At 43.8% G+C, this 26443-nt stretch overlaps 2 protein-coding genes across 3 annotated transcripts in view; both read right to left on the minus strand.

Moving 5' to 3' along the window:
* Positions 1-61: 61 nt before the first annotated feature.
* On the minus strand, positions 62-12841 carry LOC118299824 (high affinity cationic amino acid transporter 1). 2 transcript variants are annotated; one of them, XM_035623882.2, is made up of 12 exons: positions 12688-12841; positions 6909-7327; positions 6659-6817; positions 6380-6551; positions 6139-6272; positions 5828-6050; positions 4437-4573; positions 4111-4213; positions 2892-3088; positions 2605-2756; positions 2328-2436; positions 62-2239 (listed from the first exon to the last, which is right to left on the minus strand). In XM_035623882.2, exons 2-12 carry the CDS (start codon positions 7276-7278, stop codon positions 2067-2069), a joined length of 1929 nt encoding a protein of 642 aa, XP_035479775.2. In that variant the 5' UTR covers positions 7279-7327; positions 12688-12841; the 3' UTR covers positions 62-2066. The 2 variants fall into 2 exon arrangements, with proteins under 2 accessions (XP_035479775.2, XP_035479773.2); XM_035623880.2 differs by lacking the exon at positions 4437-4573 and adding an exon at positions 4894-5033.
* Positions 12842-17834: 4993 nt separating this feature from the next.
* Positions 17835-26443, minus strand: part of gbe1b (glucan (1,4-alpha-), branching enzyme 1b) — a 68858-nt gene continuing 60249 nt past the window's right edge. The window contains exon 16 of the mRNA XM_035622795.2: positions 17835-18853. Coding sequence (XP_035478688.2) covers positions 18791-18853 — 63 coding nt within the window. The 3' untranslated portion in view covers positions 17835-18790. The remainder of the gene's footprint in view (positions 18854-26443) is intronic.

Genomic DNA, 26443 nt, shown 5'->3' on the forward strand with positions numbered 1-26443 from the left:
CACGTGGTGTGATGTGCAGCGAAAGTAGCCAAAATAATTTCAAAAATAAAGGCTGCGGGCATTTCATTTTCACCAGTTTATTTACAGCGTCAATACTTTACAAACTGCAACCGATACGAAGGCGTCACAGGCGTCACAGCTGATCCTCACTGTTCAGTACCTCGCCGTGCTATAATATTTATACTTTACAAATAAATTTTATGTCAGCATGCAAATCAATGTTACCATAGACGAGAAAGTGTCAATGACAACAATGAATGAACAATGGATGAAACGGTTGAAATTAATTTCAACAGATTACTCTCAAACAAATACTCTTCACCAGTTTAGTGCTACAGCTACAATTCTGTCGGTACGGTTTACTTAGCATAATGTCCACAACAAATGTCTTGTTTGAGATGGTTGTAGACAGTGTGTAATATGTGCAGTAACTTCTAAGCAAAAGCAAAACAGTATTTACAAATACAAAACAACATTTTGGAGATAATAATTCAATAATGATGCATGTGATTTTATCAATAAAAAAAACAAAAAACATGTGGATCTAAATTTGTGAACGGAAAACCAACTTTCTGCCGCCTTATCTTACTTGCCAATGCTGTTTGGACTTCATGTAACATTTTAAACCTGCAGGCTTCTTCAATGCTCTCGTTAGAAAACAAACTACAGCAACTGTGTCAATAAATATCAACATTGTTTTAACATATAATCCAATTAAATTAACAAGATTTGGTTCCAGGTTACAACAGTACTGTCAATTAAACATGAATCGCGACAACAATATTGTATCATAAGAGTTGATTTTAAAAATGTACTCGGTGAAGAGATTATTCTTGTTGCATTTTTAGTTTTTAGTCTTTAGTACGCACGCGCGCACGCACCATTTTCAGATACATGTATATAACTGCCTGAAGTAAATCAATTACTTATGGTGCACTATGTTTCTGTAGATACAATATGAGCTTGTCAAACTCAAAGCGGCTGAGATAACAGTGTGTTACATCGCGTCGGAAACCCGAGGTGTATATATATATATATATATATACATATAGGATATTTTCAAAATCCTGATTTTACAGTATATACAGAAAATACAGTTGATGTATATTTCACAATCATTGCGCGTCATACCTCTGAAGTCTTGACATTCATTTGGGAAAAATATACATTCCTTATAGTATCCAATACATGCGTAAGCAGCTTCTTCTTCTTTTGTTGTTGCTTTGACTAGTCAAAAAGTGCAGGTCCCTGGAGGAGACAACACTGCTGTACGAGGTGTGATGTATCTGATATAGGAGTGCCGTAAGACAAATCCATGTAACAGCAATCTTTTCATTTACTGAGTACTGTACTAGATTATTTTTGGCACAGTGCTGCGATGTATAAATGAAGGCACAGAGTTGTGCTTTATATACCTCAGTAACAAAATCCATTTTTTAAAAACCTTTTATAGTTCATAAAATATTTTCTGTGAGAGTGACTTTAATGACATTAGTACACTATAAAAGCCAGAGAGACATTTTGTATGGGGTTAATTTTGATCCTCACTTAAGATGTTCCTGCGACCGACCAGCCCCCGATGATCACTGTGGCTGGCTGTGCAGGGGGAGTGTTGTTCGTTGTTCAGCAAGGAGAGAAGTAACACACACTGGGGGGGTGGGGGAGGACCTCACATACAGTATGATATTTTAAAAAAACTATAATAATGAGGCTTATCCTGAGGTATAAGGAACCAAAATAGTTTAGCAGTCCAAAATATGTACTGTACTGTAAATATCCACAGCTTCAATTGTGCTTAGTAAAATTGATCATTTAAAACTGCAAAACGTAAAAAACAAAAAAGAATCTTACTTAAAATCTTAAATTCAGACATTCATTTTGTCTTCTTTTTCTTGTTCTCCCCCATCAGCCAAACTAGACAATATAACTGGCAGGAATTAGATAAAACTACTATTCAAGTCTCCATATGTCTCCTGGATTTGCAGCCACCTCTCAGACTTTAACACGTGTGAATTACTTGATATGCGGAACAGAGACAGATGGGATTGGAGAACTTTCCTGTTTCCTCAGGAATCTTCGTCGACGTCTCCGGCGGCGTTTTGTGTGTTATGAAGGAAGGATTCCTTCTCCGTGATCATGGGCTCGCCTTTTATTGTGCAGGCTGGTGTGTAGGTGTCGGACTTGGTCAACACTGCCTCCGCGCTGTTTCGGATGCCGTAGCCGAAGTAAATGACGAAACCTTGAAAATGAAGTGGCAATGTTAATGATAAGACAAACTCCTTTTTAAAAAAACAAGAACTCATGTCTGACATCGTTGGCCAAAGTACCTAAGGCCATCCAGATGGCAAAGCGCAGCCAGGTTCCTCTGTCGAGCTGCATCATCAGGTACACATTGATAAACATGCTGATGATTGGGACAAAGGGCAGCAGGGGAACCTGAGAGAACATTCATATATGGACTATGAGAAAAACAGAAGTGAGGTGTATGCTGCAGGGAAATGGCTTATGTTTTTCATCCCTGTCAACCCTGCTCCACAGTGCAGCACTTAAACTCTCATCGAACAGTTTTGCGTTTATTTGCTGGATTCAAAGAACCGCCTCTACCTTGAAGGCAAGCTTGGCCTTGCTCTGTGGCTGTCTGCACACAATGAAGCAGAGCATCAGACAGATCGCCATGACAATGGTGAGGATAGTCACCGACCAGGGCGCCAGTCCTCCCTGAACAGCTATAATACTGAAGACAAACACCAAAACACCTGAATGGAAAAAATAACAACAGGGAAGAGAGAACATCAGGAGACGATGTACCGTATGAGTAAACAGGGGAATTATGCAGAGAATTTCCAGTTTGTGTGTGTGTGTGTGTGTGCGCACGCACGCGCATCCCTCACCAAGTACACTAGTGCAAATTTTGACTGCGAAGCCAGACAGCGGGGAAGGCTCTGTGTTTGAAGGGCAAAGGAGATTCTTGACGGTGAAGCGATCGTCCGGCTGCGGCAGTATGTCGATGTTGTATGAATCAGGGATTTCCGGTTCATCCTGAGTGTTGGCCATCTCGTAGGCCGCACTGGGCTGTTCAGGCTGGTACCTTCAGACGACAGACGACCAGTCAGGGAAACTGTCAAACTCAACTCAAAACTGATGTTCTCTGCCGTCAATATGCTACAAATGAGTTGGATGATTCTGGACACTGGAGGTCAGTAGCTTAAATTTGATAGGAGCTCTCTTAATCATGAAAATTTGAATTTAACTTTGGCAAACGCTCAGTGTATATTTTCATCTTTAATGTCTCCAAGATCCAGTCTTTAAAAAAACCTCTTCTGATATCCCCAAAGTTGCATAGATCAGAAAACTGAAACACCCGCAGACACATTTTCAAATGACTGGTATAGACGATTAATTTTGCTTAGGTGGAAATCCTCTGCGCCCCCTCTCATGCTCTCTGGATTAAGGCTATTCTGATTTGCATACAGTTGGAGAAGATAAATCATACACTAAAGGGCTTTAAGAACGAATTTGATGCAGTGTGGGCCCCTTTTCTCTGTTATGTTAACTTTGAAACTTCCCTGCAGTTCCTGAATGATTTGCATTTATGGTTGTGTACGTGCATGTGTGTATATAATTACTGCTACTGTTATTTGATTGTCCTTATTGGTTATTTATTTGACTTTTTTTAACGCCTCTTTCCCCCCTGGGCAGAGAGGAGACCAGGATGTTTCTCAGCTGTTTAGGAGACTTTTGCTGTACATGTAGTATTGTACCCGGGACGTTAAGGAGGATTGTACTGTCTGATCTAGTTGACCTGTAATCGAGAGTATGAATGTTTTCTTTTATAATTTGACTGTGTTTTGTCTGTAGCAAGGTTTTTTTTGTCGGTCGGTCTTTGTTCTTCAGTATACCTTGTTTTGTTGTCGATATATCTTATAACTCATAATGCATTAGTGCAATTATTCTGTTCATATTGTTTATGTTGGAAAACCCAATAAACAAAGTTTAAAATTAAAATTTGAAAAATAAAATGATTGGTATGAGAGAGGATTTCCTTCTCAGTCTGAGGATGCAGTGTATAGTGTAATTCAGCCTGGTAATCTGCAGAGTGATGAGGACTACCTGAGGACCAGCACACAGGCGGCAACCAGAGTGTAGGCGAGCAAGGTTCCAATGGACATGAGGTCAACCAGGTCCTTCAAGTCAAACAGGAAAGCCATCACAGCTGCAGGACATACAGGAGAAAATGCACGTCAGCGAGATGATAAGTCATCTCTAAATTAATCCAACAGGTACAAACTACACAACAAACACATTCCACAACAAAACAATCCAGAAATCTTTTAGAAAATCATTTTCTTACAGCTCCATCCACTGTGATTTCACAACCATCCTCCTACCACCACAAGGGGGCACTGTTGCCTTTGGCCTCTGCCCCAGCTACCTACCAGCCAAAAGCCCGGCCACCAAGGTGGAGATGATGGGCGTCTTCCTCTCGCCGACACGGGCCAGAAAGGAGAAGAGCAGACCATCGTGGGCCATAGCAAAGATAATGCGTGGGAGCGGAAACATGGAGCCAAGGAGACTGAGGCAAGGGCGAAGCAAGAAGGAGGAGGAGGCAGAGGTTTATAACGTGGAAAAAGGAAAGAAACTTTTGCGAAACCCCGGTTTCTCACACAAGGTCTCAACTGGAGCCATTCTCAGCCCGACATCCCGATGAACAACACGAGCAGGCTGTGCTCAGGATGATGGGGTGTCAAATATTTGGATTGGAAATGGGATTATCTTTATGCCGTGTTACAATCTTGGTTTTGGCCCGAGTGCTCGTGTTGAGGCCGTGTGTACCAAGTGTCCAGAGGGTCCTGACAGGACCCACCAGTTAGTAGGATTAGGTCGTGACCTCACCTGCCACAACACCCGATGTTATTGTAGCTGTTAGAGGGGTTTTGGTTCTTTGGCTGGTTTTAGCCAAACATTTGAAGAGCAGGCCATCTTCTGCCATGGCCCAGATCACTCTGGGCATTGGGAACATGGAACCTAGTAAACTAGTATGGGAGAGAGAGAAAAACAATAAGCATGCCGTGGAAGTCAATGCACACTATTAGAGCAGGGGATGGATGTCCTCCAAGAACCCATAGTAATAAAAACGTTATTATGAAATTGCATTACAACAGCCTTCACTCTTCGGGAAAGGTTTTCATAAGATTGTGGATCTTTGCATTTACTCCAATTTAGCCACAAAATCTTGTAACAAAATGTTGGGCGACAAAACCTGGTGTGCAATTGATGGCATTCAAATTCACCGAATCATGCTGAATCAGGAAATTGACTTTACACTACCCTCTTAAATATTGTTCAATAATCAAAAATTAGCGGCAAATTAGCTGAGGCTAATGTTCTGTTAATATCCTTCACTCATTAATATGAAATTAAATAATATACACATAAACACACACTTGCAAAAACTATTCACAATACATAACTCTCTATACTTATCTCTACATTTTGGGGGGCTAAAATCTGTTAAAATGAAATAAAAAAGGATATGAAGCTGAACTAAAAAATAACCTGAGAATTTTTTATTCACTTTTAATCAAACAATGGAACAATGTTGTTAATGTGTACAGTAGGTTCCCATTTGGTTTGCTCTCATGCCCGAGGACACGCATGCCTGTAGGTGATTCAGATTCCTGAACAAGCAAATGATTTACAATGAAGGATATATATTTAAACATGTTTTGTTAGATCTCAAAAGGTAACACAGTGAGTTTGAGTGGTTGCAAACAAAAACACAGGAGCAGCATAATAGTGAGAATATACAGTAAGAGGGGCCTCTTACCTGGTCGACAGGGCACACAAAGATCCAATGGCCACAGCATAGGTGGCTCCCTCCCAGCCCACGTACTTAAAGGCCACTGGCAGGGGGCTGTTCTTGTCCAGCAGGTAGTACGGCATCATCACAGTGAGCGCCGCCGACACGCCGAAGTAGGCCACGAAGCAGATGAGGAGCGAGGCCACGATCCCAATAGGGATGGCCTTCTGGGGATTCTTCACCTCTTCTCCTGCGGCGGGGAGACACACAAACCGGTGACGTCAGTGGACGAGGGCCCGCGCGTGTTCCATTTATCATTTTAATGTATTTCCTCTCACCTGTGGTGGCAATGCAGTCGAACCCTATGAAGGCATAAAAGCAGGTGGCCGCACCGGAGAGGACTCCGGAAAAGCCAAAAGGCATAAATCCACCTTCACCGAGCATTTCCTTTGACAGCAATGTCTCCGACATACTGGGGGTAAAAGGAGGAAGATGATTGCTTGAAACGCACACACTCATACACAGACATAGCATGAGGCACAGTAACAGTTCTGGGAATAAGATCTTCATTTCACCCACTTGAGGCTGGAGTTGTCGGTAGCGTTGAGGATTTTTTCAGGGTTCACGTTCCAGTTTTCCAGGTTTCCTTTGACCACGCCAGAGATGACCACAAACAGCAGCACCAGCACATTGACACAGGTGAACACTTTATTTACCATGGCCGACTCCTTCACTCCGATAACAAGCAGTCCTGCAAGCAGTTTAAAAGAAGAATTTGTCAAAGATGAATACATATAACGTAAAAAAAAAAATCTTTTCAATAAAACGTGACAGAGATATAACCGATCTGCTCCTGACCCGTCAGAGTAATTATGATGAAGACAGCAAATATGTCTGGATATTCTGCCAGGATGCCCGGGGCGTTGATGGTCATGTATCGTCTGCAGAATTCCTCAATGTGCCTTCCAATCAGCTCGTCGAAGGTCGCGCTCCACGCTCTGGCCACGCTTGAGGTTCCTGCGCGGGGGGGGGGGGGGGATTTATGCAAACTGAACAACATCTGGTGAAGCGACTAAACTCCTTCACTTCCTTATTCATGCTGTCTCACCGATGATATAAGACAGGATGAGGTTCCAGCCTGTGATGAAGGCCCACAGTTCTCCGACTGTCACGTAGCTGTAGAGGTAAGCCGAGCCCGTTTTGGGGACGCGGGCTCCAAACTCGGCGTAGCACAGGCCGGCTAGGACGGAGGCCAGGGCGGCGATGAGGAAGGAGAGGACGATGGCGGGTCCAGAGTTGCTTCGGGCTACGGCGCCGGCGAGCACGTAGACGCCGGCCCCCAGCGTGCTGCCGACGCCCAGGGCCACCAGGTCAAATGTGTTGAGGCATCGACACAGGCGGGAGTCCTCTGTGTTACAGTCCACAACCTTCACCCGCAGGAGCTGCTGCCCAATGCCTTTCAATGTTTCAAGAATCATCCTGGCTGGCACTCGCTCCCAAGGCTCTACGGTACGGTAGTTAAATTACCTGTTGACACAACAAGACAGGAACGGTAGAGCATTGACAACTCTGACTTGATCTTCTAAGATACAGTAGCTTGGATGATCGCCAGCAATACGTCAAAGAACACAAAGTGCCGGTGTTGTTCTTGTTTTAACGAAAGCTTTTTGCCCATTGGCATTTGCAGTGAAGACATGCCCAAATTCCTCTGCTCAATCTACGATGTCACAAGACATTGGAGAAACACTTGGGCGTAAAAATGATTGTCTTCCACCGTAGCTCTGAGCGTACATGAAAGAAAAAAATGACACGTCGCAAACAACAAACAGTGTGGCTAGACCATCACAGTGAACAACCATAATCTGACTGAAAACCAAACTACCAAAGTGTGTCATCGACACATGACGTATGAAACATAAAATATACTGCACAATTAAGTTTGTAGATCCCAGGTATATTACTTGACCAAGTCGGAGCCAGAGTTTTGATTGTTGTTATTTACAGTGGACATCATCACGATTTGTTCTTCTCCCATGGGATTATTATTATCCGTTATTAAGTTCTATTGTGGTAAAACTCAATTTCTTCCCATAGGGAGGCGACTGATTGAGAAGTGAATTGATTGCTGACCTTTTTTTATCAAATAGTGATATGCCAGTCAGTCAAGAACACTATCCTATGTGAGATAAGTTAAGACTCGTCATATTTCACATGCGTGGCAGTCCGAGATCCAACTTTAAAGCCTCTTCAAACACATCCCAGCACGGACAGGAGACCAGCCCGACGGTCCAGACAGTACTCACTTTCACAGCACCGTACACAACGGGACCTTCTTTCTTTACTGAGGTCACTCAGTTACTCTTCTTCCACTTGATAAATCCACTCAACCACTTTCCCCGGAGTGTGGCCGCGGACTAAGTTCTGTTTATTCAGATGAACGGAGCGGAGACAGAGACATTTACAAGCGCTGAGTTTGACACGTGACGCCTTTCGGCGTACAAACCTTTCAAGTGCGCTGCTCACAAATAGAACGGTGACACATCACATGGCCTCAGGACTCTGAGGCAGCTGTGATTCCACCCGCGCAGGACTGACCGACTCTGGCACACTCCATTGATCATCATCAAGTAATAAATACAAGAAAAATAAGACCTTTTTACAGCAGAAACATTATCATTTTACTTAATTAAATACTTGAATAAGACTTAAAGGGGTGATTGGAAATTGGCCTGTATCATATGAGACAATATTGGTCAATATTGAATGTGGCACAGAGGCTTATCTGCACTACATATCATATTCTTTTTTTTATCATATTCTTCCAAAGGGAACAGGACTCAGGGACTATATGAGCCATAGTTGTCATTAAACAGTTTCATGTTTTGTCCGTCTCTGGGTCATGATGACCCGGGACAGTTGAGGCCAGACATCTCATTAGAGCCAAATGTTTGATTACACCAACGTGTAGATATGTCAACATAAGTAGGGCATGAAAAAAAGGAAAAAACCCTGAATGTCCTTCTAGATTACGCAAGGGCAAACACTTGTTCCATCACGGCCAGGGGAAATAAGGGGCGGGAACAATCCTGAACCACTGTTCACAACAGACACACATGATGTGACACGCACGGCTGAGCTAAAAGAGGAGGCTGGGCAGAGAAGGACCCTGCCCTCTCCTCGGCCAATGACTGAACTCGGTACTTGGGAGAATCTTGAATAGCAGTGAGTCACATGCTCTTCAGATCTTGCTCTGTGCAAAATATCCTTTCACGTGTCGCTTGTGTTTGCTGCGACATTGTCTGTGCGCACAAGGAATGTTAGTACAGTCACGGTGAACCCTCAAGTATAGATGTATGGAAACTATATCTGGGGTCAAATATAAAAGAAGTGTGACCTCAATCCACGAGCAAATTGTCTCAAACAAGATTTGAGGATATTAATATTATTATATTGTCTGTGTGTCCCAAACAGGAAGGACTTCATTCAAGTGTCAATATTGGACCTGCGTACATATATCTGTGTTGGCTGACTTCAAATGATGCAGCAACTGTAGTTACATCCGTCACATACAACAGAAGGACACCTGCAGGACCACCTGCGTCCGGGAAATAGACATTATCGGAATGCAACTTGACATTTCTCCAACATGAATTTTTGAGTGTCTTGGATTACAATTTCCCCTGCATGAATTTGAAAAGAAGACAAGATCGGCAGAGAGACAAATTCAGAGCCCACGAGCTCCCACTTGGCATGCGAAGGGCATTAAGCAGCAACACCATAATAAAAAAAAAAAGCCCACCTGCCCCTCGTGGGTGTAGCTGGGGATTGAGCAAAACAAAGTGCCATGTGAGGCCGATCATAAAGCAGACAGCTTACGCAAGCCAAACAAAGTTTCCTTTCCAGGGATTTGGGGCTCAGCGACACCTCTCGGGACCAAATGACCTTGTGACAATGAAAGCTACGAAGGACAAAAGTGAAAGAAAACACTTGTCAGCTCTCTACTAGAGAACTTCACACAGGCGTTTTGAATATTCAAATTGTGTGTATTGAACAACGAGAATTTCTGACCCCAAAAAAATCACAGACTTAGAACTAAAGCAATCCTCCTTTTCACGATGCACACAACTACATCCACAGATGCCTAAATATAACATACACGATTTGACTGATACTATAACCGGGAAGGCTTTCATTTCATTTCACGTGCGTGCTCGACCGGCGCTCTGCCTGGAGTCTAATGACTGGCTCGCGCTAGAACTTCCTTCAAGTCTGTACACGTCTCCGCTCCGACCACCTGGAACTTCTTCTGGCAACCCTTTGTGAAATCTGATCCACGGTGACAAACCATTCAGCTTCTGTTGGTACCCGTTAATTGATCTGTCTTTCGTATCCGTACCTTGCATCTTTAATTAACTGTATCTATATGCTTGTTTTAATTGACTGGTTTTTAGCTTGTATCTTTGATCACTGAGTTACTATATGTTAAGTGAATGATGAATACTACAACGGTTGAAAAATAAAGTCCAAATCATGGGGATTAGTATAGTAGTACACACACACACACACACACACACACACACACACACACACACACACACACACACACACACACACACACACACACACACACACACACACACACACACACACACACACACACACACACACACACACACACACACACACACACACACACACACACACACACACACACACTGTCACCTTGGTGTAAAGCCAGGTGCAGTGTCAAAAAACGGGCCCCTGTTGGAGCTCAGCTGTCGTGACCTTGCAGGCTCCTCTCTGCTTCAGTGTTTACATTCTGCACTTTCCTCGTGATTTGTGCTTATCAATGTCAGGCTGACACCGCCGACGGCATTGATCCGCAAAAAAAATGTTTTCCCTCGAGCAATTTCGTAAAACTACAATATGCTAGTATAAGTACATCGAGGTGTCCACGTGATCCACGGGGGCAGTCCTCAAGGGTCGGACCACCGGCAGCGGGCAACTGTGTCCGCAACACCATGTATTAGAAGAAAAAGAAACATAAGTACACCCTCGTTTGGCAGGTGGTTGCACAAAAAGCGCAAATGCTTGTTTACATTCATTTGCAGATGCTTTAAGAACACGGTTGTGCCTAATTGGCCAACATTTCATTTCATTTTCACATGTTCTTTACTTACTTTTCTACAGACATAATTGTTGTTAATTTACAAAGTGAACTGAGCTGAAAACATGGCCCATCAAATAAACACTGATAACTACAGACAAAACTTTTAGGACAAACACTGTTTCGTCACTGCATAGTCAGTGATTATGATATCACAGACACTTCAAATCAAATCTTTTTGAACGATAGTCGATACAGTCTTTTTGTAATTACAAGAAACACAAGATTTCAGTGTCTGGTACCAAACGTTGAAGCTACATTATATAACAGAGCAGAGCGTCTCCTCATCAAAGCACATGCCAGCTGAATTCTTGGGCCGCTTGAGGATTGACACACATGGTAGGTTCCACATACCTGGCCAGTGTGCACCTCACATGTTGCCCTAGCTCTTCTTCAAACCTTATGGTTTCTATTTAAGAAAGATCAATGTATAGTTCCATATACATACATAGGTGTATATACATTGAACTGAGATTGAACTACATTTTTTTTGTATGTGTGCGCGCGCGTGTGTTTTGTTCAGGTCAGCTTTCAATTTCAACTCTGTTTTCTTAGATTAAATAATGCCTCTTGGTCTGTTTCAGCTAAATCTGTGTGGAATTGGCATTAAACTTGGATTGGATGGAAAGAAACACAGGAGAGTGATTGTGTTTGGCTTCCTTCATTAATGTTCATTGACGCCTTTTTGTTTCCAGTGATCTCCATGCTGGGATACAGCAGGCAGGTATATAGTGACAAAGTAAAAGAATCCCACCTGATTTGACTCACTCTGACTTGCGAGGCCTCCTATTAACTCTGGCTGAACTTTTATATCCACATCACCCAAGACTGTTTTGCACGCCTGGCTCTTACAGTGCATCAGGAAGGAACCTGCTCCAGGTCAGAGCGGCCCAGAGGTCAGACACACTTCACGAGTACGTCCAGGCGCGGGAGCACTGCTTTATTTTAGACTTGTGGAAAAACGCGAACCAGAGCTGTAGCCGCCTGAACCACAAAGGTAACCTATCCCAGCAAAAATACAGTCGGCCTCCGTGAAACCATCAATATGTCAACTTGTATTCTCATATCATTGGACATGGGTAGAACAAAACTTCTGATCTGATTTGGTGAAACAGTTTGTTTGACGCAGTTTACTCATCACTACGCAGGGTTTGTTTACAGGTGTTTCAGAACATCCCTATGAATGGCATACTTAATAATAATAATAATAATAACAATACACAATAAGAATACAGTCTCATCATGGTGTAAGAGTCACGTTTGACTGAAGTCATTATTATGGTCCACCTAAATGACAATCTCGGTCACCGTGTTCATATTTGGCCCCTGATGATCTACACTAGTAAGACAAGTTGTGGCGCCACAACTGCGCGGTTACTCGCATTTTACGCACATGTGTGTTAACGACTCCGAAACGATCGGGGCGAAATAAAAGGCAACGTTTCCTCCCCGTCATCACTGCATCGTTCACATGCGATCGTGTGTGTCCTCACTTGACCGGCAGTGGGAGGAAGAGGAGACGCGTGGCTCTGCCTCCCTGAGCTCTTGTTGCATCAGCCGGACGGTCCCTTGTTTCCTCCAGACCATGTGCGCTCCGCTTCCTGGTGCGCGGCGGCCTCACTCTTGTATGATCGTTTCACTTGTGTGTGTTGTTGTTAACACGCACGTTCGGAACCCCCCCCCCTTTCTTTTTTCAACTTCAAACTTCAAACCCTCTTACCTTCTCTGCGAAGACGCTGCGGCCTCGGCTCCCTGACAACAGGCGCATGGATCAGCCGGCTGCTTTCTGACAGTTCGCTTTATGTTGGGTGAGGGCGTAACCGCGCGCATTGTCCGGAGGTGCGGCAGCCTGCGCGTCGACAAGGGGACGCCCCCCCCCCCCCCCCCCGGCTGCTCGTGGCTCCACCCGCTCTTTGGGAAACAAAACAAAGAAAGAAAAAGAATATCAGGTTTTACGCGCTCCCCTCCTCTGCATGGACCGCCGGCGACCACCGGGCGGCGCTGTGCGCACGCGGATGCGACCATGCGCTCCACTCCAGCGCCGTCTGCTGGATGGCGATCAGACACAAGCCACGACTTCATTCTTTCTTTTTACATCTTGGGCTCCGTGTCCATGTGCATATGTTGACGTCTTCCACCCTGCTGTTCCCTCCTTCCCTTTTCACCGTCGCACGACCAACAGACGGATTGCTCAGGCAGTTCCCAAACAGTCAGTCAGTGGGGAGAAACACAGCTGTGAGGCTCCATCCTGCCATGTTCTGCTGCTGTGGCCGTAGTGACCCCATGTCATGATCCTCTTATTTCAGCCTGATTTCTGAAATATACACACACATATATATATATATATATATATATATATATATATATATATATATATATATGCTGGGACCGTAACTGGAATTATCACTATGAGGGCATCCCAAGACCAAATAGAAGCCTGGTGCAGCCCGGGATGGGGAGAGATCAGTAACTTTCAGGCCCTGCTCAAACCAACTGCAGGGGCTGTTGAGTTCAGCTGGGCATCGGCTGCGTCACCGTTCCCTTCCCTTGGTCTATGACTATAACCGCACCATGTATCCAAAGCTTCCTAAGACTACGAGTTGCTAAGCTAAAATAATTGGTAAGAGAAGCGCTGTGCATGCTGCCTCATCTGACATTTCTAGATTTTACGGTTGACTGCCGCTCACCCTGCGGCCCAATTGTGGATATCGCCCTTGATAACTGGGAGTCAGTGCTCTTAGGTGATTTGGAAGTAACGCAGCTCCGGGGGGACTCGGGGGGGGGGGGGGGGGGGGGGGGAGTACTTCATGAGAGATATTTGCGCGCTCTCCCTCCCTTTTTTTTCTCGTTTTAGATACAGTATCTGCACATATCTGCCGGATCATTTCCTCCGCCCGCATGAACTTATCTTAACTACTCTCGTGAAGGACAGCCAGCTGATTCTTTGTTAATGCAGTTCGTGCTATATAGGCCCCTGCTTTTATTTCCCTATAGCTCGGAATTCTCCCACTGGTGGTTTTTACATTCGAGCCATTTTTAACGAGGACTGGATAGACGTTACACACCAGGAGAATGAGGGGATTTCCTTGTACAGTGGCTCTCTGGGTCCCGCAGACCTGCATTGGAACCAGTCGCTGCCAGTGTGTTGCATAACAGGAAAAGCTCACCAAAAATGATATCAGCACTCAGTCCCCACACACACACCGATCTTACACCCCCTCCTGCTCTGGTTGCACAATGTTCCACTAAGACGGTCTGTTTCAGGAGCCAATGAACCACATTCAAACCATTGACTTCATTCACTTTGACCCAGGGGACCAGGGAGTGTTTCATGATGACATTTTTAGGCAATATTCCAACCTTTTTTTAAGGGACATTTGCTTGTATTCTCCTGCCTTACCAAGAGTTAGGTGAGACAATTGATATCAGCTATTCTGACATCATGCTGTCAATGAAGAGATGGGTTGTGCTTAGCGTTGCCTTTAAAACGCAAACACGGGAATCCTCTGTTAAAAGGAAAAAAGAATACACACGACAGCAGTTCCAAAATATCTCCATGCTTGTGCCTCTTGTGTATTTCTGTAACAGTCCAGCCTGCGTTTTCATGACCAGTTGAAATTTGAGCAAAATGGTTTTTCAAAAATGATATCTGTCCTGCATAGAGTATGTATATTATCCCGGCTGGAGTCTTTTTAAAAGTCAACTCAACTACAAAAATTCAAATATCAATGTGTGTTTGTTTTGCAGGACAAAGGTTTAAGAGGTCTTTTCAGCAAAATGTAACAATGATGCATGCGAGCGACAAACATGGGGCTGCTCCAAAAAACATTGGACATTTTCTATCCAGCGTGTGCCGGTGAAATGTTGTTGCCGATAATAATTCAGAAAACTTCTACGCGTTCTCCGAACCAACCCATGAAGCCTTTGTCCACACGGCGACATATAAGAGGCCGGAAACGTCATGGAGGACAATGTGTCAATCCTAGAAAAACACAGCTAGTCGCTCTGAAAAGGACCGGGCGCCATGCTGCGTGCCCCAGGTGTTCGAAATCTGCAGGAGCTGATTGTCCCCGAAAAACCACGGGCAACCTCTTCTCCGAAAAAACAATGATGAAAAGTCCACGTGCTTCTCTTGGCTGCGGTGCCACATGTTCCGGAGCGAAGACCACGATTGGTCTCGAGTTGTGTGGTGAACTTCGATGAAAGCGAAAAGTGCAGGCGACGGGTTGAAGAAAGTTGAGCTCATTATGGTTTCCGCTCGCGTTACGTTAAGGGTTGGCCAGAATGACCGTAAAGACATTCTCAGAGGGGCGACCGCGCGGCCACATGGAATGGTTTATCTGCTGCTGGTTTCCCCTGCCGTTTATCGTTGAGACACAATACGCAGCGCGCAAACAGTCCATCATTAAATCCGATGACATTCGCCGGTAGGATCTTACGCTTTTACACTAGACTTTGCGTGCTAAATACGAAATGGCCGTCGGCGTTTGTGCCCAGGAATAATTTATTGCTCGTTTTCCTGCTGCGCCAGCAGATAAAATGCCACGTGCGACTACACCCAACATTCCACTAATTGGCCCAATTAACTTTCGCATTTCTGAAAGTCTGGTCTCGGGCCTAGATGGGCAGTTATCTGGAAAGCTCCAGTCGCAGAGCGTCTCTTATTGGAGCCGCGGCAGCGTGCACGGTGTACAGTGTCATGGGTCAGCGTCTGAAAACCACCCTCTTCGTGCATGTCATCGCCTCACTTCTGACGACGATAGTGTTGGATTCCCCCGGGATCTTCCCTCTGGGCAATCTCTATCCTCGTGCACTCATTCGAAATACAAAAAAGACAAGACTGCTATAACACTATACCTGCTTTCGGGGGTAATTTTACCCATGTGCATCACAACATACATTAAAACAGGCGACTGGTTTTACCGCTGCCGCAGATCGGTGCATGTGTCCTGCATATTTCACGGCTGGTCTTATCTACGGTGGACGCAGCCCCACATGAAATAGTTAAGATGCATGTATTAAAGCATCACACCGTGTGAAGCAGGCGGTCGAGTTTCTTTACCGCAGCTATTTCAGGAAGGTGTTGATTCAACTCGGCAAAGTTCAGAGGCCGTAGTTTCCAGAGGTGTTACATTATGCTGCAAGATGTTTCTGTTATTTTGTCCACGGTGTGAACAAATATGCATGGTAATTGGACTGGACTGCATTATACAGTGCAAGTCCTCCCCGTGGTAGCACATGAATACTTTAAGTAACTCAGGGGCACTTTTGGATGATAAACTTTTAAAAAAAAAATTTTTTTATTTGAACGGGGTGGGAGTTTTTTTTGGGTGGCGTAATAATAACGAAAGACAAATGCTGCAATAGTTACCGTGCATCAGACATCAGTTGCAGACAATTTGTTTTGGCAGAGGTAGACTGACGATGACACGATCGGATGAGAGACGATTGAAAACTCCGCTTTCTCTCTCCTCGCTTGAAATGTATGCGGAGTGATCCTCTCTGTGCATCTTCGAGGGGTTTTTCTTTTGAATGCTTTCCAGTTACACAAAAAGAAATGACATGTTCACGGTTCTTTTGGCTAAACACAGGGGGATGGTCCTGAATATAAATGTGCTTTATGTTTTTTTTCACTTTTCCTCAGCTGCAGGGGAAGAAGATCAAAACCTGACAATAAACACCTTCAATTACTGAGGGTCTGCACTAATGCACGTGTGGATCGCAGAATTACAGTATCCATGGTAGTAAAATCTTAGCATTAGCTCTTATCTGAGATGCCCCAAAATAAGCTGTTTGTTTTTCTCAGAACAGTGTTACTTTGATAAAACATATGCAGAGAATACTGAAAATTGACGACATCCATTCGTGTGGCAACAGGGGAGTTTTAGAAGTAGGCTGGAATCGAAGAGAACACAAGGCTGGAAGAAGATAAGTTATCGCCGTCATTGTAAGAGCTGTCATATGAAAGAGCGTTTTAACGACATTTTGCCCGAGTGAGCGACTTCAGCAGCGACGGAACAGTCTTCTTCCACCAGAGAAGTTCCTCGGCTCGTACATATTTCAGTCGGGGGTCAGGTCGGGTCAGATCCTACTCGTCTTTGAGGCAGAAGGATGCATCACTGACAGACTCTCTCAGGGACACCAGGGCTTGGGCCCACAAAATGTTCACACCTTAATGAAGTTGTAAAAATGGACACAGTGATTTTAAACGTGAAATATCGATAAATTCTAAGAATCAAATGTCCCCCCCCCCCCCCCCAGCTGAGAACCCCGTCTGAGGTCAAACTCTGTTTGATTGTGCAAATGATTTTGAAAGAGTTATAAATGATCCATCTGGTCCTGACTACGGAACATGCAGTTGGGTCACAATGTTGCAGCTTGGAGGCACACACAGGTAAACAGTCTTGCACCGGCCTCCCTTCGAATCAATAAACGGGCCCTTTCCCAACCACCCGCCCCCGTAAGGGTCAGTCAGGTTCGTTGGCCAGTGAGAACTTACGCTTTGTGCCAAGATCATGGTTGAGACACAAGTTTAATGCCATTTTGATTGTGCAGCACTTTGGTCAGCTAATGTTTTGAAAAGGCCTTTAAAAAAAACAACTTAACATTACTAGTAAATCAATAACTTTCTCACATTGCAGCTACAGGGAACAGGATGATCAATCATCAAGTGCAGTGAGAATAAGGTGACATAATTCAGAGCTAATTCAATGAGCCACACATCCATTTCTGGGAGAATTTAGGCTTTTTCTTGTTGTTTTTTTCCCAGAATAATTTGAATATGCTCAGGCATCTAATGGATATGGTGAACATAAATCATAGTATCTAGTCAGGTGTGTAATTCTTCTCCCACACAAAATGATGTGCTCATCATCAGAATCACTTTATTTGAATTAGTTTGAAGAGTTGAAATTCACAACTTGCATGAGTTCATGTGATCTACAACAGGGGGAACTAGGCACTCCTTAATGCAAAGAGGAAACAGTGAGTCATTCAGCTAAAAATCCAAATCCAGTACTAGTGTACTATACAACACACTATGAACAATCCAAACTAGGATGTATATCACTTTGCTTCAGCTGAAAATTACTGAATTAATAACTGGCCATAAATAACCACACAAATGCTCCTAGTAGCAGCATAAATTTGAACATTACAACATTTTTTGATATCCACTAAAAGTGTGATAAATCAAAGCATCTTCTTATTTTGTGCAAATTACAATACCATGATATGTCTCACAGTGCAACTTGACAACTCACTCAGTGATTAAATATGCGGACGTTTTGATCTTCAAGTGCTGGTGATACTATAAATCCCCCAGTGTCTTTGACACTATACTATAATTTGCATTTTAAATAAAAAAAATTATTAAATCAAGTCAAATGCATCATCATAACACTCTTTTTTTTCTCTCTGAGCTTTTAGCAAGTTTGAAGATGCTCCGTTTCCTCCCCTGTGCCACAGTTGCTGGTCAAGTGCTTCAGACGCCACACCGAATTCAACAGAGCCTATAAATGGCTGCTAGCTAGTGGTGGATGGACTCGGCAGGGTTGCGAGTTTTAGCATCTAGCCGCTGGTTATGTTGGACGCTCCCCAAATGGGCCAATCTGGAGCAAATGGGGTTACACAGCATCTAATGTTGCAGATGGCGCTTGAAAGCTCACAATGCCTTTTTTTACCTCCATTTAGAGAAAGACTCAAACACACAAAAAGAGTTGGGTGGTGCGCAAGGTTGACACTTTGAGATGAAGGTGATTGTTAACACTCAGTTGGGGTTGGAATCCATGCTCGATCCTCATCTCCGTGGAGACAATCATCCTCTAATAACAGTAATCTATCTCCTCGTTGGCCAGGACAATGGCTGTTCTGCAGGGGATGTAGACCTGAGGGAGAGAGAGAGAGGGAGAGGGGGAAAAAGAGACAGAGAGAAAAGAAAGCAGGGGGAGAAAAAGTGAGATGACAATTGGAGATTAATGACGTTAATGTGATCGCTGATTTTGGAGATTACTGAACCTTCAGGTTTTTATCCCTCTTTTACTTGGTGGCGCCTTGACGATCAGACGTGATTGCTTCTCACAATCAAGGCCGACGTGATGGTCAAACAAAGAGGACGAGAAAAAGAGACGAGACTTATTCGCGGCTGGACCATATATGTGGTCGACGTGCGAAACTGAGGACGCAGTCGAGATTTGCTGTAAGCGAACACATGGTAAAGTCGCTAAAGTCGGCCCGGAAAGTCACTCGGTGACGCGTGTGTGCTAATTAGCATATGGGGAACATCACCATGTAATTGCATGTCATTTGCATTCAGCCGAGTGTAAGACGGTCTCCAATCTTCACCGGTCCCTACCCTGCACTCTGTGCACACGCACTCATTCCACTGTCTTTCTGTGAAATTTCAATCCCTTGTATGTGCATTCCTGTTCACACTGTGTATATTCAGTTTACATTGTATTGTTACTTTTTAGAAATATATTTCCTTGCTTCCTTTATATATATTCACATTGCTTATTTGTATTTCTTACAATCCCCTTTGCTGCTGTAACATGGGAAATTTTCATTCATGTTCCATGTTTTGGAATGGAACAACTGTACTGGAGCGTGGCCCTTAAAGACGACACGTTAGTCAACAGCCACCTCCAATACCTGTGGCTCTTCTTGACAGGTAGATACGGTTTGTCCAAAAAGTGGCTAGATTTTTCACTAGGTGTTTCTTTTGGAAAAAAATAATAATTATATATATATATATATGTATATCTGAAAAAATAAGTCAAAGGGTTAAAGGCTAAAGGCTTTTAAAACATTAGAAAAACCTTCCACTGATGATGCAATAGAAGCTGCTGCATTAAGACATCTGGGAAGCAGATCTGCAGTGAGGTCACAACTGCTCAGATCTGCGCCTGTGAACTGGAGCTGTAGCACGTCTTCATTTCCAGCTTTGAGCTGCGGAGAATATGCATCCCGCTGTAGCTGGCTGCCGCCTCAAATTGTTTTAATCATCGATTCAAACTGTCTCAGATTCATTACATTACATTATGAGCTGGTGCATTCAAGGGAACCATCTCCAAACGAGCAATCCTGCCTAGAGAGGGGAGGCGAACAAACAAACAACAACAAAATAGAAAAATAAAAATCCTATTTTTCCCAATTCTGAACTCTCTAATCAATGCAATAACCGCGTGTTTTCATCATCTCTAAATATTTTCGGTGCATCAACTGTAAATTTAGGATTCTGTGAAGATGCCGTCAGCCAGCAGGCAAAAGATGAGCTAAAAGAAGAAGAAAAAAATATGTCAGCAAAAAAATAAGCACACCACAAAAAAAAGAGAAGGAACAGAGTCTGGAAATGTCAGACATCATATATATAGATATATATCTATCTCTATATATCTATATATATAGATGTGTGAGGGCGTTAGTTTGGAGCGATGCAGCTAATAAAGTCTTTGATCAATCCTTTTGATATTCACAGTGTCATTTGGAGGCGAGAAGTCGTTGTGCACCATTCGTCATTTCAGATTAATACCACAGCAACAGCCAAGCAGACATAAATGATGCTGTATTTCCCAACAGAAGAGTGAAGAAGAGAGCAGAGCTGTAAACAATTCAATCACCCCCTGAACTCTTGCGAGCCGCCCCTCGGCATCAAGTAGATCTGAGCCTCGCTGTGGACGTGTTTCTTTGGCAACAGTTTGGCACAGGGGGAGTCGAGCGGCCCAGTGCTGGAACACTGACACGGGGCATCGGTGACTAATTAAACAGTCACAGCAGGAGAGTCTCCACGCAGAGGCGGCACTGCACGGAGACGGGGAGGCAGAGTGAATCATCGCACCTGTTTAGACCAAAGCCACCACTGCGCCTAACCTTGGATGTGTCAACGGCTTTTCACTTCCACCAAACGGAGAGCAACAGAGACAAATTCTAAATCAATCTGTGAACCAGGAGCAGCACACGGAGACATTCTAATTTACATATACTCCTTTCAACAGAAAGCTGTAAATTAGATACATGCGTACTCTATACACCATGAATCTCATGTGAGACTAGATACAATGAAGAAACAGATCAGATATTTCTTGTTATCCGATATGGAGCTGTACTAAAACAAAACGAGCCACTAGAATCACCAGAGCTGAGGAGTCACTCTGCTTTTGAGTTATCCCATTGCACGACACACTATATAGTTCAGATCTACAGCACTGCTGCCCGTTGCAACGCAGCTATAAGGGATGGAGGGCTATACCAGCAGTTTGGCTTCTTTTAACCATTTTAATTTGAATCGTGTGACTTTATGTCACAGCTAACCATGGCCGTAATCCGCATTAATCCAGGCATTCATTTCCATACAACAATTAAAATCTAGTAGAAGTCTAATGAAACTCGTTTGATCCATAACAGAGAACATCAATCAATCAACAGTCAACAAAAGGGGAAATGTCCATGAAATTGGGTCTGGACATTTAATGGAGGTCGCCCTTTCACATATACAAATGCAGCAGGAAGTCAGTCTAACTTCCTGTGGCGTCTGGGTAGAGGGACATGATAGGACCATATTTCCGCTGCCGCAAGCAGTGCTTTTGTGTTTTTACGGCCATCGACGCGCCCACCTGCTCGCTGTGAAGCCTGCGGAGATTTTCGTGCTGCATTCTCACATGGGCTCACGTTACGGAATAAGACTGGAGCAACATTTGTGTTCGGAAAATGCCCTGACTTCCCTGCATCCCTGACAGCAGCTCAGGGTAAAATGTGTTCTTCTTTAAAAGGCCACATGGTCTCTGTGCAGGCTGATGAACGTCTGGATGGTGAATGATGTAGTAGAACTGACATGAATGTATAGGGCTCCTTCATGTCAGCCAGTCAACACAAACATGTAGGTTGAGCCTGGGTCGGTGGGCGGTACATGTTCAGCTCGCTGTAGCCACAGGCCAGTGCATAGCAGTGAGTAGTCACTGGCATGCTCATGATCACCCTGCTGATCTCCCAATGCTCATTACTTCACAGTCCTGGTCAACCTTTGGTGTGGTCTAATTTAGATCACTCGTCAAGTCAGCCAAGATTAATATACATCTCTAAGGCATAATGTCAGCCACGGTTCTCATCGGCGTAGACCCTGGACTTCCAGCGTCTGACTTGAATTGTCTGAAAAATGTCCATACTGTACACCTCCGCTGCTTTCTGATGAGTCATTTGGAGTAGGAGTTTATCTCTCTAGCCTGCAAACACTCAAAAGCTACATTTCCTATCAGACACTGTCCAAAATTACCCTTGCAAATCTGATTATTGGTCCCGAGTGTTATATCAAAGTTGCAAAGAAAATTAGATAACTGTTCGTGAAGTACATGAGCTGTAATAGTAAAAAAGGGTCCGACTGATATCTATTTTTGGGGGCCGATGTCGATGTCGATATTAGGGTATACGAGATTTCCGAAACCGATACATCTAGGCCTGTCACGATAATAACGTTAATGACTTATCGAACGATACATGAATATGAACTTGATGATTTTTGCTTGACCTCAGTAATGTCCATTGTGTCCACATGCTTGTTTGTGTCAGCAAAGATGTCATTATCGAACCTATTAAACCTAATAAACAATTTACATATTACATTTTTTTTCTGCATTGTCTATTGTGTACAATAAAAGATTTCATATTCGACATGTCTGTGAAAGGCTCATGTCTGCCAATATTATCAGCCAACAACCGATATATCGGTCGGGCCCTAGTAAAAAAGTTAGCCAGGGCTGTGTCCTTTTTTTGACTCCTTTTGTTTCGTGGATGTTCTCGCCCTCGTATCCACACGTGAGGATTCAGATCTTCTACTCCCTTCACGAGCAGAGTCCAGCCTTCGGCCTGATACTCAATCTGATCAATGTTCAAACACGCCGATGAAGGATTCATGAGGTGCTTTCACAGGAATGTCTCATCCTCCAGGTGTCTGTCTCCTGACCCCGGCTGCCGGCAAGTCGGCCGCCCGACTATATGTGCACTTAAACTCGCCAGTCATGTCCCGGTTTCACTTCATTAAAGGAGGATCAGCTCCCAGTAAGCACCTCTGTCCGTGCAGGGTTGTACTTTATGCGACGACCACGGATCTGACTGGGTAAGAACACAAACCTGACTTGGATGGTTGACTCGGTCGGTGCTCAATTAATGGATTATAACGGTTTCTGTTTACAAATCAGGCCGCATCTCTGTCGTGGTCATCGGCCCGCCCTGGTTACACTAACAACTCAACACATACTCCACAACATCAGTGCCGAAAGTCTGTTGCGGCAATACCCACGATTAGACAACTCAATCATGGAGCTAACGGGACTTAATGTTGCGTATAAAGAAATAGGAGATACGCTAAAACGAAAATCCCGTGAAATGGTAGAAAAGTTTGTTAAAATAAGATCAAGATACCAAGTCGATAACTTTTCATTGGGTCACAGGAGGATTTATTTACACGAGAAACAACTTAAAAAAGAGAAGGTTGAATGATGTCAGGATGATCTGATCTGCCTTATACACTGTAAACACATACTCACCATTATACATATTAGTGCAAGAGTTCAGAATATGTGTGTGTATATTTCTTACTGTATATGCATGAGGATTCCTTGGTACTGTACATATGTACCCAAAGTGTAAAGCAGACGCCCTGTCACAGTTTTACTCTGTTGGTTCACACTTCAGCATTGGGCCTCAGATCTTTCTGATGGAAATGTACGTCGTTTGATCACTGGCACCGAGCCCGCTACATTCCTCCTCACTTTCTCTTTCTTCTCCACTTCAACTTAATTTCTTTTTCGTGAAAGTGTCAAAGGAGACAACCGCTTTGAAACATGCAAAGTTTATCAAAAGGTTTCCAAGCAGCTAATTACTCATCAGCGTTTTCTTAGCGTTATGTCTGACATAATAACACTCAAACAAAACTGTGACTGTGACAAACACCGGAAGAGGTTAAACTACGTTTTTCTCACAAAAGTTTTCGTCTTGCTAAATGAATAAATTATAACCGTTCAATAAAAGGAAGTCATCGATTAGAGGGATTCTGATGACGTGCCCTCCTGAGCATGGGGCTGTCAGTTCACTAAGACATAAGGGTAGCCAACGTTTTTATAGAGTTTTTGTATGGATGGGGAAAAACAGACTGGTGATCAACTCATCGTAGCTTTATCTACATGTGTAATAGATGTAGCATGTACTTATGAAATTACATACAAGTATAATCTCATGAACTGATCTCAGCAACTGCTCCTTTGCCTGGTAAGCATCCCTGTCGTGTCCACAAGTTTCTGTGTTGTTCCTATTTTTTTTTTTGTTGATTTGAAGGAGGTGGCCGCATTTGTCTTTTTCTGATGAAGAAAAAAAATAAAAGACCGAAAGAACTATAGAGATATCATAAGACAACAGTCCGGCACAAGATTTGAAAGCACGGGGCGTTACAGTTACACGGTGTTCAGCGCAGGCTGCCGAGCCACCTGAGTCCTCTCGACTCTGCTGGTTTCATCCAATTATGTGCATCCCCAGTCTGAGGAGCGATGCATTCTTGGAGGATAAGAGTTTATTATCGCTCAGTAATGAGGGAGCTGGAGAACTGACGGACCCTTAGCAAACACAGGAGAGAAAGAAGTTTGTGCGGACTTTGAAATCAACAGTTGTTAAATTAATCATGGGCTGTGTGGACACCTTTCGCAGCCCCCGCCAAGAGGCTCTGACCTGATTATTCTTATCACGGCCAGGTAGGTGTGAGGAGGAGGAGGAAAGAGCATCTTTATGCAACACTACAATCCCGATGTGCAATCTCTGCGAAAGGGCCTACAGCAGATACAGTGTGTGCAGTAGGGTCCCCGCCCTAACTCGGCCCCTCCCCTCCCCTGTCGGCTCCATTTCCCTCACTTCCTTTCATTCCCCATTAATCCATAATGGGGCCGACATCGGCGGATGACTTGTTAACTAAACTTCACATTCTGGCCAAGAGGGACACGGGTGGAGCAGCGACGCGTGTGATTTAATGAGAGTCTGGAAAGATTTAAAGAGAATGTGGAATTTGAGGCCTTACCTGATGAAACCTAAGCTAATGCGATGGAGGGTCACATTCTGCATGAAAGAGGGAGAGGCGTTCCAACCAACGCAATCTGAAAACAGCCTGAAAGGTTCCCCTCAAAAGCAGTGTCAGCTCCGTGAAACACATTTTTTGATGCATTAAAGTGCAATAACTGCAACACTCTCAGTAATAATCTGAGGAGGGGATCTGAGGTGGGGGTTAAACAAACATCGGTTAAACAGTCTCAGAAGGTGCTATGTCAACCCTGGTTTCGAACCAAAACGGCATAAGAGCACTGCCTCGACATATTTCTCTTTTCGCGCAACAAACTCTCAGTTTTAAACACACAGGAGCTGATGACTGGGCAGACCACTTCACAGACAACACTGCCCTCGTACATTACGTGGACTCATTTTTTATTTTGGTATCTGTGCTGATCCTCACTAATTCATCCCTGACCTTATTCACAAACATCTTATTGCCTTTCAGCTAATTGAATCAGGAAAAGGAAAACACATCGGGAGACAAAGGAGGCAAACGTGGGAGATCCTCCAGCAGTCTGCTTAAGATTGCACGTCAGTGTTTCTTGCTATATTTCAAGGACCAACCTATTTCATGCTATTAGCCTTAAGTAGTCTCCACGATGGACGCCCGGTGGTTCATTCTCCCAGATATTTTTCTGCCCTCCATGATGCCAAGAGCTTAAGAGCCGAGCAATATGAAAAGGTAAATTTCTAACGCCATCAATAATGCAAATTGTATTGATGGAGAATCTGTAATCAGAATCACATTAATCTCTCTGACTCCGGGATAACTGCCAGCATGAGCAGGGCAAAAATGCATAGACACCAGATATCATATTCACAAAATGTTGTGGAGAAACCACCAACAGCAGATACCATAGGCACAGACAGGCAGCTCTAACTTTACTTTTCGCAGATTGGAGATAATTGATAATTTTCTGGATTCTGCTTTAAAAAATAATCATATTGATGATGAAGATAATAAATTATAGAGCAGCGTTTAGGCAGCCCAGACCAAGGAGACGGTGGCTTTCTGCCAGAACAGGCAGCACTCTTTCATGACAACCCACTACCACCTCATTAGAACGGCTCTGAGAGATCCCCTCACTGCAAACTCCAGTTCAAGCCAATTAAACTGATTCGTGAAATCAAACACGGGACATAAAAAGGGCAAAACATTAACACACTGCCAGCTGACATTCGGTAACGGGGAGGTGGTTGTGTGTACATCTCTGTTTCTGCATGAAGAATTACGCTAAACTACCATGATACAATATCCACCTGATTAATGCATACAAGTTTGAGAGACATTACATTTTATGAACTGCTGGCAGGGCTGCAAAGAAATGAAAATATTGCCAACAGTGGCATGTTAATATTACATAGGGGGATGAAAACACACAAATAATTAACTA

Source organism: Scophthalmus maximus, chromosome 11 (assembly GCF_022379125.1).
Source record: "Scophthalmus maximus strain ysfricsl-2021 chromosome 11, ASM2237912v1, whole genome shotgun sequence".
NCBI lineage: Eukaryota > Metazoa > Chordata > Actinopteri > Pleuronectiformes > Scophthalmidae > Scophthalmus > Scophthalmus maximus.

Coding starts and splice junctions, on each gene's coding strand:
- LOC118299824 (XM_035623880.2), bottom strand. CDS start 7,278: ATGATTCTTGAAACATTGAAAGGCATTGGGCAGCAGCTCCTGCGGGTG. Junction 6,273..6,379: donor ACCGACAACTCCAGCCTCAA/GTGGGTGAAATG, acceptor TTTTACCCCCAG/TATGTCGGAGACATTGCTGT. Junction 2,240..2,327: donor TGCCATCTGGATGGCCTTAG/GTACTTTGGCCA, acceptor TTCATTTTCAAG/GTTTCGTCATTTACTTCGGC.